This window comes from Melanostigma gelatinosum (genome assembly GCF_949748355.1).
Source record: "Melanostigma gelatinosum genome assembly, chromosome: 7".
NCBI lineage: Eukaryota > Metazoa > Chordata > Actinopteri > Perciformes > Zoarcidae > Melanostigma > Melanostigma gelatinosum.
The window spans coordinates 12190463-12210990 of NC_136640.1; the positions used below are offsets into that span (position 1 = coordinate 12190463).

The window sequence follows — 20528 nt, forward strand, 5'->3', positions numbered from 1 at the left end:
GTAAATTTCAAATGGGAATTGCTGCAGTAGAAAGTATACTATAAATCATCCTACCAATCTGAAAGACACATTCCTCTCCAGGGAGCCTTTTCTCATAACGATAGCTGCTTCTCAAACTAGTGGATAAATTACAATCAGAGCAGGATCAGCAGATATTTTACTTTGTCAGGCTCCTGATAGAAGCCATGTGACATAAGTGTTTCCCACACAGACTTGACTTGGGAGGGCCGCCTAGATATACAAGCGAACACCCCAGTGAATTTAGTGTCCACAGTGGCAGAATTTGTATTAAAAAAAATAGAATTGTCTGTGAGAACGACAGCATCTGCCTCCTGACCGCTGTTTGAAAATGAACAGGGCCAAAGACTGAAACTAGAGAGAATAAGCATTGCTATTATGACGGAAATGTAAATTTTTGTCTTTTATTGTGACGTTGTCACAGTTTAGTAGTTTTAGTAGGTTGTAGTTGAGGTGAGAGGGTATAATGTAAGTCTGTGTTTGTGCAATATTTTGCGTTTACTGTCGGTGGGTATGTTTTACCCAGTACACTGGTCAGCTGAACAGCCACAGGTGTAGCTTCATTTTAGTGAACATAAAACCTCCAATACACACAGTACGCCTATTCAAATTAGTCTAATTCCTCAAGGATTAGAAGGGGATGGAAGGATGTTCTGTGTTGTCATACAAACATTCAAAAATGGCTGATAATGGGAGACAACCCAAACAAGCCATGTCATGGAGAAAAAGCTGAAGCTTTGGAATAAAATAACCATTTAAAAACAACACAGCAGACACTCACGTAGCAACCGAAAAAAGAAAAACAAATCCAAGAGCAGTCTGAGTCCAACGTAACTCTGCTCTATCTATTTACAGTAATTTGATTCTGCTCACCTTCCACCCCTCCATCAGAGTCCGTCTCTTGTGGTTTCAGTGAAATCCCTTTGAAGGCGCAGGTCAATACAGCTCCCGATTCCCTGCATTTCATTTCAATTTAATAAGGTGTCACTGTGGTAAATGAGTATGGCATACGCTAGGCAGTGCTCCCCTCAGCCTGGGAATGACTGATAATCAGAGTTACCTTGCCTTGTCATAAAGCATACATGTATTAGAGTTCAATAGACACATAAGTAATGCAACAGTAATCCATAGTTCTGTTGTAATTGCTAGACAGATAACACCCTGATAAAGTCCAACAGAATGAATCAAATGAATGCCTCTGTAAATCATTATACCAGCAGCTCTTTTATATTTTCATTTGCACATGCAGGTAACAGCAGTAATTGCATTCACCAGGAAAGCACAAGCAAGCAAGGGAAATCGGAATGTCTTCACCTGAGTCTGACCCCGCATAGGTTCCCCTTTTCCATTATAATGTTCCTGTAGGATTTTATATATACTTGATTTGGCATCAGAAAACAGCAAGGCCGTAAATGCTATACGTCTAACTGAAAAATGAATATAATAGTAAAGCAAAAAATATTAGTTTATTTGTGAAATAAATGTATGATTTGTTTTTCTTTTAAAATGTATAATGAAAAAAATACAATTATCCATCTTATTCTGAAATTATATAACTTTTCTTTTAAAATATGAGGTCAAGTTTATTGGTTTTGATTGAATACATTTATACGTAAACGCCTATTGTGACACATATGTAACATTTCAGATCTTTGGTTCAAAGGGGTAGTAGTATTTAGAAAACATTTTTAGAAATGTGTTCCACGTGGTCCATTTAGTCTGTTTTAGTTTCCCTATAATTTTCCTTTAAGGAACAATTAGTTTGGGTTGTTATGGCTTAAAGCTGGAGGATAATATTCCAGCTGTGGCATTGTTAAGTAGTTGCACTATTTCCCATTTCTCACACCTCTGGGCCACATTCAGAGCTGTGGATCCAGAAGAGTCCACCAGAGTCCTCTCTGCTCCATTCAGCAGCAGGGCCTTTACAATAGGCATACAGCCATGCTGGGCAGCCAGGTGTAAGGGTGTCGCCTTTCCTGAGTTTAGTGCATTAACATCTGCATGATGTGATATCAAGTGGAGAACACATGGGAAACTGGCACTGGTACAAGCTACATGTAGTGGTGTCCATCCTTCACTGTCCTCTGACATGTTTGGATCGGCTTTCACTGCGAGGAGCTTTGCCACCACTTCTGGCTCGCCCTGGTGGCAGGCGAGGTGGAGCGGGGTCCATCCATTCTCACCTCCAGCATTCACACAACCTCCCTGACTCACCAGCTGGACCACTGTGGCTTCATGGCCCCTTAGGGCAGCCAGGTGCATGGGAGTCCAGCCTTGGAGGGTCCTGCAGTCTGGGCTGGCTCCTTTTGTCAACAGATACCTGCATATGCCTGTATGAGCCTTCAGAGCAGCCAGGTGAAGTGGAGTGTATCCACTGCTGTCTGCACAGTCGATGTTTACCTCACTGGTCGTCAACTCTCTGACTACTCTGTTATGGCCTTTCTCAGCTGATACGTGAAGAGCAGTGGAGAGAGAGCAGTCGGTCGCGTTGGGATCTGCTCCATGAGAGAGGAGGAGCTTGGCAATGTCCGGATGCCCGTAGGCGGAAGCTAGATGGAGCGGCGTCCTCCCTTGTGCCTCCCGCTCTCTGACTGCTTCCTCCGACAGCCATAAAAGCAGCAGGGACACCACTGCTTTATGGCCATTCTGGCAGGCAAGGTGGAGGGGCGTCCAACCGGTTTTTTCCCGAGCTTCCGCAACAGCTCCTTTGCTCAGCAGGAGACGAACAATCCTGTCATCGCCGCTCTGAGCAGCAAAATGGAGCACTGTCCACAGGTCCTCATCTCCCTGGCTGGTAGCTGCACCATGTTCCAGCAACAAAAAGACGATGTCATGAAGTCTGTAGAAAAGAAGTTTAATTTATAGGGTATAATAGTACTGACTCTCATCATCACGTTAGGTTGCCAGTAGCGACTCCAATCTTTATACTAAGCCAAGCTAATCGTCTTCTGGGTCTACTCTTGGCAAGAAAGCACACAAGAGTAATTCCCAAAATGTTGACCTATTCCCTTAACTTCGAATAGAGGGAGACTAGGTCTTCAGTTAACCTCAGAACTGCAGACACTTTCAAAATACCGAGCTGGTAGCACACTTAAAAAACACTTAAAAAACACTTTAAAAACACTTAAAAAACAGTTTTTAATATATTTGTATACACACCTGTGCATAACAGCAATAAAAAGAGGAGTGTAGCCTCTGGCAGTCGTACAGTTGACTTCAGCACCGAGACTCAGGACATGCTCGACGCTCTCTGCATCCCCGCTGGCTACCGTGTAGTGGAGGAGGCTGTTTTTACCTGAAAACTGTTTGTGCACATGCTCTCTTTTTACTGAATGTCTGAAACTACTGAATTCATTTTTGTGCAGCAGAGAGAGAATGCTGTCACTGGCACGATGGTCATCTGTGAAATGACAGCAAAGGGCATTATGTGAGAAACATACCTGCAGAAATGGTGATATTAGTGTGCCCAGGGAACTGTTATGTTTATGAATCTTGCTGTATTAAAGTTTCCTCATTGCATTGTGTACAGTAAAGTGCATGTGTACATGATGGCAGAGGAGGAAGCTCTAAGGAAGCTGTGGTTCTTAATCAACACCTTGTGCATTAGTATTTGAACGTATACAGCTATAGATGTATATGTTAATGGAGAGTGGCAGTGAAATGATCAATAATAATTATTATGAATTTTCTATAGTCAACATTTCAGAGAAATAGGATCAAAGAGGCTGGGTGGATGCTTCTTTTATTCACCTTTCCACTAATAGTTGACTCTGCTTTTCAGTACTAAAGGTAATATACTATAATGTAAAAATGTGACAGCACTGTACATAGCACCTCTTCAAAGTCAACCCTTCAGGCTTCGTACTGCAACATGATTTTCCATCCTACTCTATATGTGTTTACCTGAGGGAAGGTCAGGCATCTCAGGGAAAACAATCTAAAATGGAAAAGAAAGAAATAGTACAAACGTTATTTGCTGTGACATCAGCCATCACAAGTGGTTAATTAGCACATATATCAATCAATAGGTGAGCATGGGGATTCAACAATTAACTCAAAGAGACCCACATAGACCTGTATTTGTGTTTTTTCAGATAGAAGGTAAGTAGAATTAATTAATTAAAAGAAATGAACCGTGAACGTGTAAAAGGGATTAGAACATTATAATGGATGTATTTGATGGCCAGCATGCTCTATTTTGTCTCATAAATTGTTGCAGAAGTGTTTGTGTTGATACCATCTGTTGCACAGATTTGGTGCTAAATTAAAAAAATAATTTACCACTTGAGAATTGGAAAAGAATATCAACAATCCATCCAAAATACCACATTAAGACACAATGTCGTTTAAGATTTTCTGCAAGAAATGTGTTTTTTTGGTGATTGGATGGCGAGCGCTTCTGTTCTGAAAACTGAACAGAAACCCTGTTATTGCCAATAAACCTGTAGACTCTGAATGCCAAAGGTGTCTTGTTTGTGGTTGTAAAGTTTCATGAAGCTATGATTACCCAGAGGTCACAACAGGTGTATTTAAAAAAATTATGTAAAGTTTTAAAAAATGGTCTCACAATATGAAATGACTACGATGGGGACTTACATCGGCATCCATGAATACAATTCAGCTCATTGGATTTACAAGTCTCAGCTTTCCAGTTATGTCCAATTAATACAATTTAGGATAAATCCTAAAAACGTTGGTGATCCACTGACTTCCAATGACATTCCCATCGTCTCAGTTGTACTTGTGTTTGTTGCTAATTAGAAAATGTTCGCATTCTAACCCGGTAAGCTGAGATGATCAACATGATAAATGTTAGACCTGGTAAACGTCATTAGCAGTGTAATGTTAGCATGTTAGCATGCTAATTATAGCATTTACCAATTTGAAAAGATTATGTCGAAGTGAAAGGAATTGCTTGATGAAACCACAGGGAATTGCCATCCATAGCTTCCCTTGGCTTTGCAGACATTGACAGTGAGTTTGAGTTTACTGATTTGCTGTTCAGCCTGCAACTTTAGAGTTTTGGCTCACTCTCATGGTGTCGTTTTTTAGTAGCAGGCATGCAGCTGTTTTCAGTAAAATAGCTCTAAACTCTGTACACTATCTGTTCAGCATGAAGCGGCTGACAGACACAGTTAGCAGCTAATTGGTGAATGTAGTCAAGCATTTAGCGTCTAAAGAGCCAGATATTTCCCCGAGGAGTTAGTCGAGAACTAAAACGGAGCTAAAGGAAAGTGAATATTGGACTTACATTTGGACAGAAACGCAACTCCAAACGAATGCTACTGTTGCTCCGTAACTGCTGGATAAGTAAAAAAGCAACTACCGGTATTTGCTGACAAGTTTGCCATATCAACTTTAAAGGTTATTATATGTCGATGTTGTGTTCACAGCTTGTTTCTGCTGCCCCCAAGTGACCAAAGAATTAGTTATTGTAGCTTCAAAGCCTAATTACATCCTCAGAGCCGCAAGACTCCTGTGTAAACTACATCACCTTTTACCATTCTGTCTTATTGTACCATTAACCTCAGCTGTTCACTCGGACAAAAGTGGAGCAGACGGTGGATGCTACAGTTCCATTCAAATAAAATATCAAGCAGAGCTCACTTTTTGTATCGGGGAAACCAGCCACAGATAATCGGATTTATGTCCCTCGTCTGCGTTTTTGTTTTGGATTGGTCCTGGGATCTTCAGGACTTTGCTTAGAGCCTCCGTTTTCCTCACAGTGTCTGCAAACAAAACACAGCAGTGAAGGAATGAACTGTTATTGATTTGCCAAATCAAACAAACGTTTTCCTAGACTCATAACTTCAAAACCAAGTCAGATCCTTTCATAATTCCATACAGAGTATGAAGAGCCATGCACAGATTACAGGTTTAGGTTATTGTCAACATCACAAATTGGAATATCTGGTGTATATGAATAAACATGACACTTGTGTTTTACACAGCTTCTCAAGCCATTCGTACTTGTCTAAATAAAGGTGCCCCACTTGAATTACTGCTGTTCGCTCAAGAAAATGTGTTTTCTATGAGCAACTTGATAATTGTTGAATTCAAAATAGCATACAAGACTAAAGGGGACAATATTATAATAATGTTCTTTGTTTAAGAGAATATGGATGAAAAGAGGGACAGTTGCCAAATGCCTTTGATGATGGCAGATTAAAACACTGATTCAATATAATGTCAAAATTTGGGTTTTCAATCATTTGGCACATATTTATATTTGACATCAAAAAACAAAAAATAAATGTTGTTAAAATGTGTGTCTTGTGTCTATTTTTGCAAGGTTTTGAGTCACCAGGAACCTTCTCTGTTACATGCCTTGTTAAATTGTATAATCTATAAGAGATTTGTGTTATTTTTTATTGCAATGCATTTGGGAAATCAGTTTTTTTTTGCTGAAGCACCAACTCAGTAGCTTTGAGAATAAGCAAATGAGACAATGAGCTGCAGCAAAGAACTTTTGACTTCTGCACCTGAGAACTGTGGCCTCTTCCTGTGGTCCTGGTCCCAGCACTGCCTCATGATGTCGATCATCTGATCACACCCCTGGGGCTTCTGTTCGGGTATCATCTCCACACAGGGTCTCTTACCACGTGACACCTGTAAGAGTACTGTCGTCATACTGCACCCTGGGCCAATGAAACAGATATAAGTCACAAGGTTCAATGAAGATAAACAATCATATGACAGTATTGGACATTGATTCAATGTCATGTTAACTCAAGGCCTCTAGCCCCTGCTCAAAAAAGGCATGCCCAAAATACATAGAGAATATCTCTCCAACTACAAGGTCTGTTTGAACAATCAGAATAAAGGTAACACCATGATATTTAATGCAGACGCGTGAGCATCTGTATATATATATATATTACTGGGTCACAGTAAAGCAAGATGGAACACAGCATAACCCTTGTAAATATCCCTTTGGAATGATGCAGCTGCAGCCGAAAACCTCTAGCAGATAATTTCACATCATCTGAACATACGTGTGCACAGACTGATGCTAATAAAGTCACGCAGAGCACAGTTGGCGACGGTTTAGTAAAGTTATGTTCAGGTGTAATTTTCAAATTGGCCATTTGGTTACATTTGGGTACCATCTGTGCCAATTGAAATTCTTTCAGGTATCTTTAAAACTCATTTAATTTCACTTACATGTCACTATAGATATTAATTATATCTAAATACAGCTGTTTTGGTCTTACCTAATACATGTTCCCATTCGAAGAAAATCATATCCCATTGTTCTATGTGGACAACTCTGACCAATTCATGGTTATAGCTGCATGAAGTGAAGTTTTTCTCTTCTTGAACTGCTGCTTCAGTGAGTTCTGGTAGCAAAGTAAAGGCATGCACCTTTCGCATGTTTTTGCTGTGTGCTTCTTCAGTTACTTTTTGTGGGAATTGTGTTTCTTTTTGGTAAATATGGTTATCATGAGCTTTTAGACAAGCTTCTTTCCACGATGTCGGTGTGCAGGATGATGTTGCCAAATGTGTGCATCTGTCCCAAGTATCGGGGGCACTCGGGTGCGAGAGGATGAAGTTACAGGTTGTGGTTTTTACACTTTGTTTTTTGTACTGATTAAAGTTACTATTAGGAACTTTTAACGGGATATGAAGAAGTCTTAATTGAATAGAAAATACTTTATATGTCTTACATAAGTAAATGAGACCTTCCCCTCGCTGCTCCACCTGTCTGAACTGGGAGCCAACACTGACCCCACACTGCTGGAGACCCAGGCCATATTGCTGGGCCCGCTAAAGGGAAGGGAGGCACGGGAGAACCAGAACCAGGACTGTTTGACCCTGCTGCAGTTAAATGTGTAGAGGGAATGACGAGTGATCGTAAGGAGTGTTACACAACTGCTAGCTGAAGCAACACTTAGAAATCTTTTTGAAATAAGGTGTGATGCATTTCATTCATTCCTACCTGCATGTGGTTTCTGCTGCGTCAGAATCTCCCACATCACTATTCCGAAGCTGTAGATCGAAGCACAAAGAGGCGCTTCAGTCCTAACGTTCTGACTTTTGCATATCCTGCAGTCATTAAACGTTGTGGCAGTCTCTTTTTCAATAAAAAGGCTCCATGAAGAAACCATAAGATACAATAAAACTAATGAATATAAAAGGGTAAGGCAGAGTAAGTCAGACATGAGACAGACATAGACTTGCGATAGAGTATCGAGTAAAGAGCAAGGCATGTGAACTGTGCTATGATTCAGGGGGGGGGGGGGGGGAAGCAGTGACTCTGATGGTGCTATTTCAAAAATGCCCTTGGCAAGTCACCTGTAAACATCAAAGGTAGTTCCTGGAGGATCGTTGCACTGAGTGAAGGTCTCTGGAGGAATGTAACTTGTGTTTCCTCTTACTGTCAGATGCTCCATGAACGTCTTCTTGCCCATGCTTTCTTCCCAGTGGATTACACCAAAATCTGAAATCTTAGTGGAAAAACGAAGAATTCCAAAGTAGTACAGGATTACTGTACTCATATACACTGATGACAATAATTTAGTTGTCACTGAGTTTTACTGACCTTGACATGGAGACGATCATCTAGTAGGATGTTGGATGTCTTGAGGTTAAGATGAAGTAGTGGAGGTTTCATGCTGTGAAGGAAATTCATTCCCATAGAGGCCTCATGAATCATCTGGAACTTCTTCGGCCACATCAAAGTGTGACTAGCTAGGAGATCGCTCAGCGATCCATTACTCATGTACTCCATCACCACAGCGTTCGCCTCACTGCACAGTCCGTAGATAGACACAATGTACTTGAATTTCACTTTGGCTATGTTGGACGCCTCATCTATTATTCTCCTGTGATGGAAAATAATATTGGTCAGTGAAAGTTGCGTTGGGCTTTTGTTGCTTAAATAGTTATTTCGAACTTTAACCACAGTAGGAGACATTCTTTCCTGTCTAAAGTTGCAAAGACTAATGAAACCACAACATCTTCATTTCCATATTAATTCAAAGTGTGCCGATTTGCTGAGAAATTGCTGTAAATTCCGCCAGTTGCTTGTACCTGGCAGCAAGATGATAAGCAATTTGTGCTAGTTTTTGTAATTTAAATCCCACCTGTAAAAGTTGCTTGCACACAAGGTTCTGTCAAAGCTCTTCAAGGCACATTTGTCCTGCTTGGGCTTGAGCTTGACCTGGTACAGCTGACCAAACCTGCATTCTGCCACCTTAATCCAGTCAGCCTCAAAGTCGTCCTTCTTGAAGTTCCTGAACTGCCCAAGGGATCCGTCAAGGCAATCCATGAGCACAGAAATCCTCTCTGATACACTCGCCACCTAATCCTACACATGAACAGGATGTTTCCTTCAGGTTAACATGAATCAGTAGCACGGCAGGAGCTTGGGACTCATGCGGGGAAGGAGAAAATCGTAGAACATGGATACTAAAATCTCCGGCAGCCGGCTTTGTGAAAGGCAGTTGGAGACACACTAGACTACACGGTTGATCTGTGGGAGGAGCCGAGTTGCAGAACTAGTTTGCAGTACAATGTTGCAAAGCCGGTTTTTAGATGCCAAGACTCCTGAGCAAGCTTTCAGTCGTCCAGAAATACTGTATGACTCAAGCCCCGAGGAGGAGCGCCAGGCTTTGAAGCAAGTTTTACATTGTGGCCAAACAGTGGAATTCCAACTTCAAGGTCTGTCATGTGATGCCTTGGGGCCCCAAAATACAGTTTTTCCCCACAGACTTACATTGGGAAAGAGACATCTGTTACACAGCGGGTCATTTATTTTGAGGTGAATGAATTTCCCATTAAGATTACTTGAATAGACCTTATTTAAATCATTAGATCCTCAAAGTTGTAAAATCCACTAATAGCCGAATAGCCTGTTTATGTGAATGATTACGAGAACGAGGGGTTAGGAGGAGAGGTTTATAAAACGCTCGTGCGGATGCTCTGTAGACCCATAATGCGGAAGATCCGGGTACTTTCATCTGCATTCTATATACTCTGTATTTTTTAAGTCTTTCTGTTTTTTCGGAACTTTCATAGGAATGAACGGATCGCTGCCTCCGACGCTGTATCCAGTTCTCTTTATACATCCATGGTATGACTTCCACTCTCAATGTCAAGATTAACTCACATCTATCTGAAAGGAAAGGAACTAAACAGTTCTGAGGAATGTGTGAATTCAGTTATGATAGTTGATTTGATATATATGCACATTGTAATTTGGGTCTGTAAATACAGTAAATGAACTGCCTAATGAACCATCCACCACCAAACTACACTTTGATTAGGCACTTAACCCCCAGCAGCCCCAATGGAACGGCTCACTAGTCAGCAGTTTGAGTTTGAGAGTATGGCAATGTTCCGGAGCACCCGGGTGTGTGTGTATGTGTGTGTATGTGTGTGCGTGCGTGTGTGTGTGTGTGTGTATGTGTGTGTGTGTATGCGTGTGTGTGAGTGTGTGTGTGTGTGTGTGTGTGTGCGTGCCTGCCTGCATGCTTGTCTGCGTGTGTTTGCCGATGCACTCTCACACAGTTAAATAATATCGTCTACATAACTGGATTTATGGATTGAAGGACACAAAGTTGCTGTCATTTTGTGGCAACAATACGACAAACGTTCAGTTAAATGAATCTAAACCAAGTCATAACAATTATATGAGAGCATTTCTTCTACTTTCTAATCATTTACAGCCATAAACTGGTTGGTATTGCTTTAAATTGTGCAGAAAATTGAGTGGGTCCTTCAATCATTTTTTCAATTCAATTAAATTTTCAATTAAATTTGTTTGAATAGAGTCAAATCATAACGGAAGTTATCTCGAAACAGTATTTATATCGAGCAGGTCTCGACCATACGACGTACAGAGACCCAACATTCTCTCATGAGCAAGCACTGGGGCAACAGGGGCTCCCTTTCATGGCTCGAAGCCTTGGTTAGAACTGGGATCTGGGTGGGAAGCCATCTGCCTCAACAGTTTGGGTTGAAAGAGAGAGAGAGAGAGAGAGAGAGAGAGAGAGAGAGAGAGAGAGAGCGAGAGAGAGAGAGAGAGAGAGAGAGAGAGACTTTTCCCGCCTGTGTGATTGTCTGCCCTGCTCCTGATTGAATCCTGCTGTGTCTAATCACCTGCACCGCCCCAGTGTATTTAAACCCTGTGTGTCTGTTGTATTACCTGGTCCGCTGTGCTCTGTTCTGCACTGATATGATATGATAGTTAATGTTTTGCTTTGGACATTTCTTTCATATTTTTTCTTATTAAATCCCCATCAACAAATCCTTCTGCTCCCGTGTCTCTCTGCGCTTGGGTCCATTGCTGAGAGAGAGAGAGAGAGAGAGAGAGAGAGAGAGAGAGAGAGAAAGAGAGAAAGAGAGAAAGAGAGAGAGCAACAACCAGCTATAATAATACAAAAAGATTTTTAAAAAATATCAGCAATATCAGTGAATATAATATATTAATAACAATAATAGCAGTAATAGCAGCAATTACATTGTTATAGCATTCAGCCTTTTATGCCCATATTTCTCAATTGTTTCTCCTGACCTACCCTTGTCTTATTTGCCATGACCTTGAAAAGTGCCAAGCTGAGTGAAAAAAAGAGGGAAGCTTTACACTGGAGGCTAGTATCACGATAATGCTTGTGCAACACCGCGACGCGCTAACCAACAAGTTCAAGACATCGTTACTTAATACTTAATTTGGGTCTTTCCATGTATAATTGGTTTTATGACAAATGCAAAAGTGCCAATGGCTTACTTATTCACATGTTGTGAAAAAAGACGTATGTATCCGTTGTTTCCCTTGTGGTTCCACATAATGGTCGGCAGACATTATGTCCCGCATGAAACTTTAGAAAATGTGACACTTAATTGAATAGGACCTATGCTAGTCCTGATAGCATAGGTCCCTTTTTTAAATTCATTCCAGACTCAATGCTTAATTATTGAGTGTAGCTTCACTACATAACACACTGCTCACTCTTCCACCACAATTCCTTGGCGTGGCAGAAAGATATCAGTGTATCTCACTGGCAGAGACTGGAGGGAGATTGTTTTTTTGCTCGGATACACAGTATAATACATCCATTGTTTTGTTTTACTTATATGTCGGCAATGGTGCCAGCTACTGTTGTTATATAGTCTTGCCTGTTTCTCATGTCTCTCTAATGACTGCACTATGTACATTTGTTATGTCCTTGCATATCCTCAATAAAAAGATTTTGACTTTTAAAAGCTTTTGAACCAATATGTGTGTGTATGGAAGTTTATTGTTTTCAACAGAAAACGTAATGGGAGTCAATTGTCTTGTCTCTGTGTTCAGAATAATTATTTGCAGTTAAGAATTAAACATTGCGTCAGTCTCTGAATTGTAAATTTAGCATTGCTGCAACCTGAATTTGCTGATGGTGTGAGGACTTCGATGTGTAAGCTGTGCCTATTTCAGTTGCCAATGTGTCATGACGTGTCCCTTAACTTAGACCTGAATATCACAGATTTCCTTTTTTTATCATTAAAGCAGGGTGTTATTTGAAAAAAAGAATTAAACTGCCTGGCTTATGTAAGAGGATTACAGTAATATTAAGCCCATTTAAGAAGATGAGGAAAGAAAGATGTCCTCCACAACCGCCCTTCTTATTCCCACCTGCTGTTTTCTTTTAAAGGCTCTCCACTCAACACCCTTCATGGCTGAATTTATCTCCGGGGACATGAGGTGTTTTGCTGCGATGGTAAAGAATGAGATGAACTGAGATAAGTACATTTTCACACACACACACACACAAACACATTTTTATATAAATTGTTCCTGTGGGCCAATAGCTTTGGCAGTCAAATAAATATTTGGACCATCTCCCTTTGGTTTCTTCATTCCTAGCAGATAGCACATTTAAATTCAATATGGTCCCTGCTGAGAGCATGACGCAAATCTCCACCACAAACTCACAATGGTGTGCAACTCTCAGCAGGCAGCTGTCCATCTTTCGTTGGCTCTGTCTTTCTCTAGCTTGTGTAACCTGTAAATGTAAATGTGAATGTGATTCATGAGGACATGGCGTACCCATTATTGAGGTCACCGAGGCCCGGACCACGGTATTCTATGACTACAAATAACTCGTGCGGCACAAATGTTGTACAACGCCATGGTTACCGACTTGCTCATCCGGTCGTCGTCATTGCTTGCGTGTTTGTGTGAGTAAGTGGAGATGCAGTAAATGGGAGATCTACAAAATCTTTACTCAACACGGTGGTTTTTGATTATGTCAACAACTTGAAGAAACAGAAGAGGCAAATGATCCCCAGACAGACGTCACCTGAACAATACGGTCTTGTACATTAACAGCGGCCCGTGATGCCTGCTAGTGAGTTTAACTTTCCCTGTCATGAAATAGTCACGACACGCAATATATTTAATTCCCATACAAGGACACGAATTGTCTGTTTCTTTCATGTAGCTCGGAACGACTTCTGCCTTTCTGAGCAACACTACCTTACAAAAGGAAAGTTAAGTTTAGGTTTTGTGCACACCACAATATCTTGCTATAAGCTCAGTTTGTGGACCTCTTTATTTCTAAAACCCTGCTTATGGTCATGCATTAGGATTTTAGTCTTTGTGTCTCATTAGAGAGCAGCTAGATCAGGATTCTGCAGTCATATCTTCTCTTCTTCAATGCGCCAAGATGGCGTTTTGATCAGGCTTTCGTTTAACACAGGCAGTTAGGACCTTATATTCATATTTACACGTCAATGGAATCCTCCCCACCCCCTTTTAACTCTGCTGGCTCACCCTGCAGGGCTATGGTAGTATAATTTGCATTTAGACATGTCCCATGGTCGAGATGGAAAACTCTGTAAACACATTATTGTGAGACTTAATGTGATTACAGATTCATTGTATTGCAGCGCACACTAATACACTATGGATTACTATGGTGGTGTGGATCATTATGGTGGACGTTTTTTAGTTGATATTGGAGAAGACCTGAGAAGAATCTTAAACACGTGAGTATCATCATTAACATATCGTCTTTTTTTCATATCATTTTTTTATACTTTCCTCCACACAGGCTTTACACCGCAGCATTAAAAGCTCTTATTGTCATACATATAGAGTACATCGAACACTGCACTGTGGCTGTTGTTTTTATTTGGTCATATACTCTTTAGATTTCTTCAGGCATCAACTCCTTGCAACATAATGTTGTCCCAAACACAGTCACCCCTTAAACTCTCCATGTGGTAATAGATGAATTTAACATTCTCTGACAGCCATAGTTTCATGCTTCGTTAACCCACACTATTATTTAGGACATACTCGTGGATTGATGTTTCAAAGACAGCCAGCCGCTCGTGATCCGATTCCTGATCGGCTACCTGAGGGGAGAAGTCTATCTTCATTGAAGGAACCCACATCTCGCAGCTCAGCAAATTGCATTAGCAGGCTCCACCACACTGTTTAAATGACTGGCAGAAGCAAAAGGCTTTTCCATTGCCCCTCATGTCCTCTAATAACTAACAAGCTTAACTCCAATGTCTCTGATCCATATTCTGTGAGCATAGAAGGTGCTAAACATAATCAATCAAAATGAAAGAGTAAAGGGCACTGAGGTGAATGGGTTGAACACTGACGTATATGTAAGCAATGTGTTTCAGACGAGAACATTAATTGATTCCTGTGTATCTCTCAAGAGCATTGAATGTGTTTCAAGCCAACCCTCATCAAGTGCAGATATTTAATCACTCGTATTGCCGCTGAATTTTAAACAGGCAAGGTACGAGCGAGAGCAGCAACTTGGTGAATCATGACAGTCAGTGGTGCAGGGTGTGTGGGATTTAGCTGAAAAGAAGAAATTGTGATTTGATGTATTCCTCTTTGGCTCGCTGTTTAAATCATCTAATTATGAAACATATTTAATGTAAACCTCACTAATTATACTTGAGTATGTTTTGATTCCCTTGGATATAAATACTTTTTGTGACAAATATACTTTCTGTATTTATTTTTGATTGAATGTAGATTCATTGTTTTCTATGGTGATGATGTAAAATATCTCTGAATCAATAGTCTTTCACCAGTAGATGCTTGCACAGTGCTATAGCAGTTAAGCATCTTTTATCTACTCCCAAATGCCCTATTATATTACCTGTAGGTACCCTTTGATATAGTTGCAACGAAGGTTTTATTTGAACAGTGTGTTTACAGTGTTTCTAACCAAGCAAGCCATTACGCAAGCTGTCTAAAGCGTATGTGTTGCATAACATTCTAAGTAACTATTGATTTACTGTTGGGCCACTTGCTGATGTGATGTATTTTACGATTTACTTTTATTCTTGTGGTTTAATTTACTAGATTGATGAATGTGTTGTACGGTAGCTCCCACTGGTATAACTACTATCTTTCACTGCTCGTGATACTTTGTTTATACATGGCATGAAGCGCAATGTATCTGATTTGATGTATTTGGGTCGTGATATGCTCGAAAAGGACGAGTTGCCTAGAAACAGGAAGGAAAAACTGTCTATCGCTGAACACATGCACACTCAAATGCGGGGCGAGAAGCCTGCAATCATAGAGATGGAAGACACACGATAATCAGTTATATTGCAGCGCACACTAACACACTATGGATTACTACCTTCAGTCTAACTCGTATTTATAAAATCCGGTTGTTTCCTGATTGGCAATCCTTATCACTGAATTTGTTGTCCGAGGCTCTGTTCCCAGTTGCTACCAACTGGCTGACTGCTGCCTTCAACCTCTATTGGAAGTGCATTTAGCTCGACTGCATTGCTGTGCACCTACACACATGACGGAAGAAGAATGTTATTGTAAATATTGTAATACGTGAATAATGTTCTTTCACTTAAAAATAGATGGAGTATGATGTTATAATAGAAATAGACATTTTACCCGTTATTTATTATTTAATTGTAATGAATAAAGATCCAAGTCAGAGATTCAGAGCACGAATTAAAGTCAAAGTCGATAATGAGCATTAATTCCTCAGAGACAGAACACAATTAGTTTCTCAGTAGACAAATTGCTATATAGTCATTCAATTATTCAATGGTGGATAATGATGAACCATTTTTACATTATTTGCTATATCACATTACTATATTGATGCAATTTGTTGTGTCATTTTGATTGGAGATTTGAAAATAAAATCACATGCAAAGAGCTTGTGTGCGTTTTCTTGCGATAATGAATGAGCTTCAATTTTCTCAAATCCAATGAAAGACATTTTCCCTCAACATTCGATCACAGAGGCTCAATATAACTGTGGAGCCATGAATGCATACATTATATTAAACCAGTATTAACGAGCTATCAATCTCAAACTGGAATACAAAGAGTATTGATTTGTTGCCACTGAGGGAAAATGAAAGAATCAGAGCAGCTGTTCTATTTGGAGATGGGGTTTATTTTCAGTGAATGGCAATGGACTGCTCGTGGTTAAGTGTGAAATTTGACTGCAACAGCTGTGTCACCTATGAGAGGAGGTGTGAATTGGATTGCTCCTTGTCGTCTAGTCTGGCCTGTACCGGGCTGATACAACCGGCCGCCTCTGCTCTACGGTTAATATGATTGACTGCTCCACCGTCTGTCGACTAATGTAATTGTCGGTAGCTATTTTGGTGAAGACGTGATCAGTGTAATTGCCAGTGGTTCCTCCTTGGTCACGGTAGGATCAAGCCGCCTCCTGGGTGCAGACGGGCACAGCATAATCGAGGTGGAGCCGCCGAGTGGAGCTGCCAGATTGCTCGGCGACGGTAGGCCAGCCATACAGCGTCCCTGTGACAAGAGAGGAGCCAACCGCCAGGCTGAGAATGACCAGAACCAGGTCATGCTGGGACGTGTCTGAAAATCGAAAGGAGAAATCATCTGGCATGATGAGGATATAGATTTGGCTATGCACTATCCTTGGGGAGAAAAACTCCCTATTTTCCATCCAGTCACCCTGGCTCCAATGAATTACAAATGTCTTTGTTAGTGCTTCTTTCTGTTTTACAAGGACTTCCAACATTGTAGAATCTTCTATTTCATTTTTGAAATTATTATTATTATTAACATGTGGACCCAAAAGGCAAAAGCATCGTAAAAAAACTCAAAACTCTGGGCTCCAAACATTGTGCTCTTTCTAAATATAAATATAATTACCACCTCATGGTTGTATGCCGCCGCCAACCAGTCATGTTGCAGTTAACACAATTATAATTAGAATTATGTGTTGACCACGAAATTCTAATCAGTTCAACTGTGGGTTTAAGTGGACGTTTTGGGCCAAATTTAGAGAAATTCCCTGCATTCCTGAGATATGGCATTCAAGAGAATGGATGGAGGGACAACCTGATAACATAATGCCTCCAGTCACGTTTGTCACAGGCGCAGAGGAATACAAATGTGTTTAAAAGGGAGAATTCTACATGTAAAAAATGAAGTATCCACTTTTTGACTTATAAAGTCATGGAGATCCATGTATATTTCCATACACTTATATGTCTAAATGCTATGTATAAATGGCATGGTCATTGCTCATTTCCTGCCTTGCAGGTTGCAGATTGATTGTTTTTGTTTTAAGGCACAGCTAATAATTAACTATATTCTCTGGGAGGGTAGAATTCTTTACTTCTTTCAACATGGGACCAAAGGATATGCGATTCCTGAGACTAACAACAACCTCTGGATCCTCTAGGGAAATGTGTAACGTGTGAGTATGAAAAATGATCGCTCACAGGTAATTCATTTTTTTTCAAGAAGGATGGTGTTCCTGTTTATCATCAAAAATAATGGGAACAATGCTCAGCCATAGTGATTTAAATAGTACAGGTGCACCTCTCTGATAAACATGTCTGAAAACGTTTTCCTTTGTGCTATGTTTTATTTGGATAAAAGGGCAGGGGGAGAAACATTATTTAAAATAGACATCTGGAAATAGGATTTAAGCTTGAAAGCAACACTCAGAGTTGGAGCAGTGCAAACAAGGTAGTTGAGATATAATCTAAAGCTCTTATGTTAAAAAAAAATGTGTCAGGAAAAATATGCAGCCTGACATCAAGTGCCAAGAAAGAAACACCATTTTGAGAAACGAGGAAAAAAGAAAGAAGAAAAGATAACTTTGCAATACTGGAAAACACGAGGATGCATTACAGAAACAATCTGCAGAGAGCTGTAGAAGAGCTCTACAAAGGCAGACATCCAAATTGATCTCCAGAGTTTAACCTCTGTTTCAGCTCTGCCCTCTAAAGTGTGCTGCCAGGTGATTCCCTTCTTCTCATTAAATCAGAGACCTCGTTTCCAGAGCAGCAGGAGACTGCAGTCCGTCCTCTGCTGCTCTGCAAGTGTATTCTGTGACCTTATCTGACCCTCAGAGTGCATAATAACATGATAGATGTTTAAGGCCGTCAGCCTCAGTGTCAGTCAGTACATCTCACTGTGTTGTCACATCTAAAAAGTGCTTCATATACCTATGGCAGGATATTATAACCACACCATTCTCTTCCTTTCCACTTCTAATTCAGGGAAATCTATCCTCTTTCTTGCAAATATTCCTTCCTCTCTTAGTTGTTCTATATTATTCAGTCTTGTATTCATTTCCTCTCCCTTTTCTCACTTACCTTGCTGCTCGTCTCCACAGTCCATTTACATCCTCGTCTGTCGCCCTGTTTTCACAGTGTCGCACCCCGTGTCACTAAATTTAAATCGCTCTGAGCCGCTCATTCTCTCATCCTCTTGCATTCATTACACCGTGCACCCACTGCAGCCTTACCCTTTCAAAGTCAGAGCGGTTCCTCAAGCAGACACTGAGATCACAGTGTAGGTACACTGCTGAGTAATTAATCATTTGGAAGAGACTGATGGTGAAGCTGGTGCTGGTTGACAGGGCACCGGGCAGCAGTATGATCCCCGCTGGCTCTGCCGCTAACCTGAAGCACCAACACATGCACACAGTATAACCTTAGCATCGTGAAATTTCTGAGCAAAATAGAAAAATGTGAATATCCTGAAGGGAAAAAGTCTCCATACAGCTGCCACAAGCCATTATATTTGTATTGATCAATATAGAAAAAGAAAAACATCTTTCTAGTTTTTTATTGAATTGAGATGAAAGCTTTTGAGAAAATAAATCATATTTGGTAAAGGTCAGCTTTCACTTAATGTTGCTGTCAGATTAGTATCATTACTCATGCTGCATAATGTGAATATGTTATGTGTTTATATTCAGCATTATTATCTATAATGTATTCACCAGTGTGCTGATGGTTAGTTTGCTTGCAGGATTTCAGGATGGCATTGAATGTTTGAAGTTTTTCTCATCCTTCCACCAAAGATTTGTCCCAGGTGTTGACATTTTCTAACAAGTCTTCTGTTCAGATACGCAGTCAAATTCAAACAGCCAGCCTCTCAGTTTTTAACATATTTGACATGCATTTGGTGCCTCTCTATGTGTGCAGGAGCACACTGAATTTCTATCTATGAGTGATGCTGGCTCAGGGAGATAACACCATCAACCTACAGCAGCCCTCTGTTTACTACGCAGAGAATATTCAGCTCTCAAAAGTGAACTTGCAAGTCCCCGGTTTGAATTATAATGACACGTATTCTCTAGTAAACACGTTTGTAATAAATGGCAGTCTTGCCAGCTTCAGTTAAGACGATTACAGAGGATGAAAAGTCGCGTTGTTCATGGATGCATCTCTATTATATGTTTCTAAAAAAAAAAAAAAAAGTTTTTACCATGTATTTTGAAAACCAACAATTTCTACAACATAAGGCAGCATATGAAATAAAAAAGGCAAGGGTGAAAGACTGGGTGCTTACTCTTCTCTTCGTGAAATGCACTCCAGATGGCTGCTCATACATCAGGAAATGTACTGTAAATTCCCCTCTGTGAACATCCTGTATTTGCTGTGTCTGCTTGTCTATATTTAGTTTTTATACTAAACTACACATTTTTTTAGCCACTTTCCTTGTATTATTTGAGTCTTTTTGCCTTGAAATGTAAACACAGCAAACCCTTCCTATATCTTAACAGTGAAACAACAAAATACATTCCCAATCACTGTCTTTTTTTTTACTATTTTCAAAACTTCCCTGTGTACCAGGAGAAAAGGCAGCAGGTGGAGTAAGTATGGTCGGGCTGGATAGTTGGGGTCAGGCAACAGGAGGTGACCTCAAGGTTTATCCAACTGTTGTTTGTTTTCAGGTTGATAACCACTGTGAGGTTTGCCAGGGCAGGCACAGCATCACCAGGCTCCACACCTCTCCCCAGGTTCAGACTCATCTCTGCTGTGTAGTTCTCAGTGCCACACAGGTCATCTGAAACTTCTGTCTGTTACACTGGCAACAGATTCATATCATTGCAATTTGCAAAAGGAAACAATGGTGTGTACTGTTTGTCCATTCACCCAACAAAGATCTTAACTAAAGAACCATATCAGCACATTACTAATCTCTTACGTGATTAGAGACCTGAAACTTGCATGAGCTACGTAATCCATCACAGTGAATGGTTTCAATGCTGTGTCATTTGTCAAAG

The 20528-nt window shown here is 40.4% G+C and overlaps 1 protein-coding gene across 1 annotated transcript; it reads right to left on the minus strand.

Annotated features, from left to right (window-relative positions):
• Positions 1–1613: 1613 nt before the first annotated feature.
• ankk1 (ankyrin repeat and kinase domain containing 1) lies at positions 1614–9304 on the minus strand. The gene is made up of 9 exons (XM_079272523.1): positions 9105–9304; positions 8561–8843; positions 8314–8465; positions 7958–8007; positions 6501–6656; positions 5626–5747; positions 3922–3955; positions 3178–3418; positions 1614–2857 (listed from the first exon to the last, which is right to left on the minus strand). The coding sequence occupies exons 1-9, from the start codon at positions 9287–9289 to the stop codon at positions 1789–1791; spliced, it is 2292 nt and encodes a 763-aa protein (XP_079128649.1). The 5' UTR covers positions 9290–9304; the 3' UTR covers positions 1614–1788.
• Between the last annotated feature and the right edge of the window lie 11224 nt (positions 9305–20528).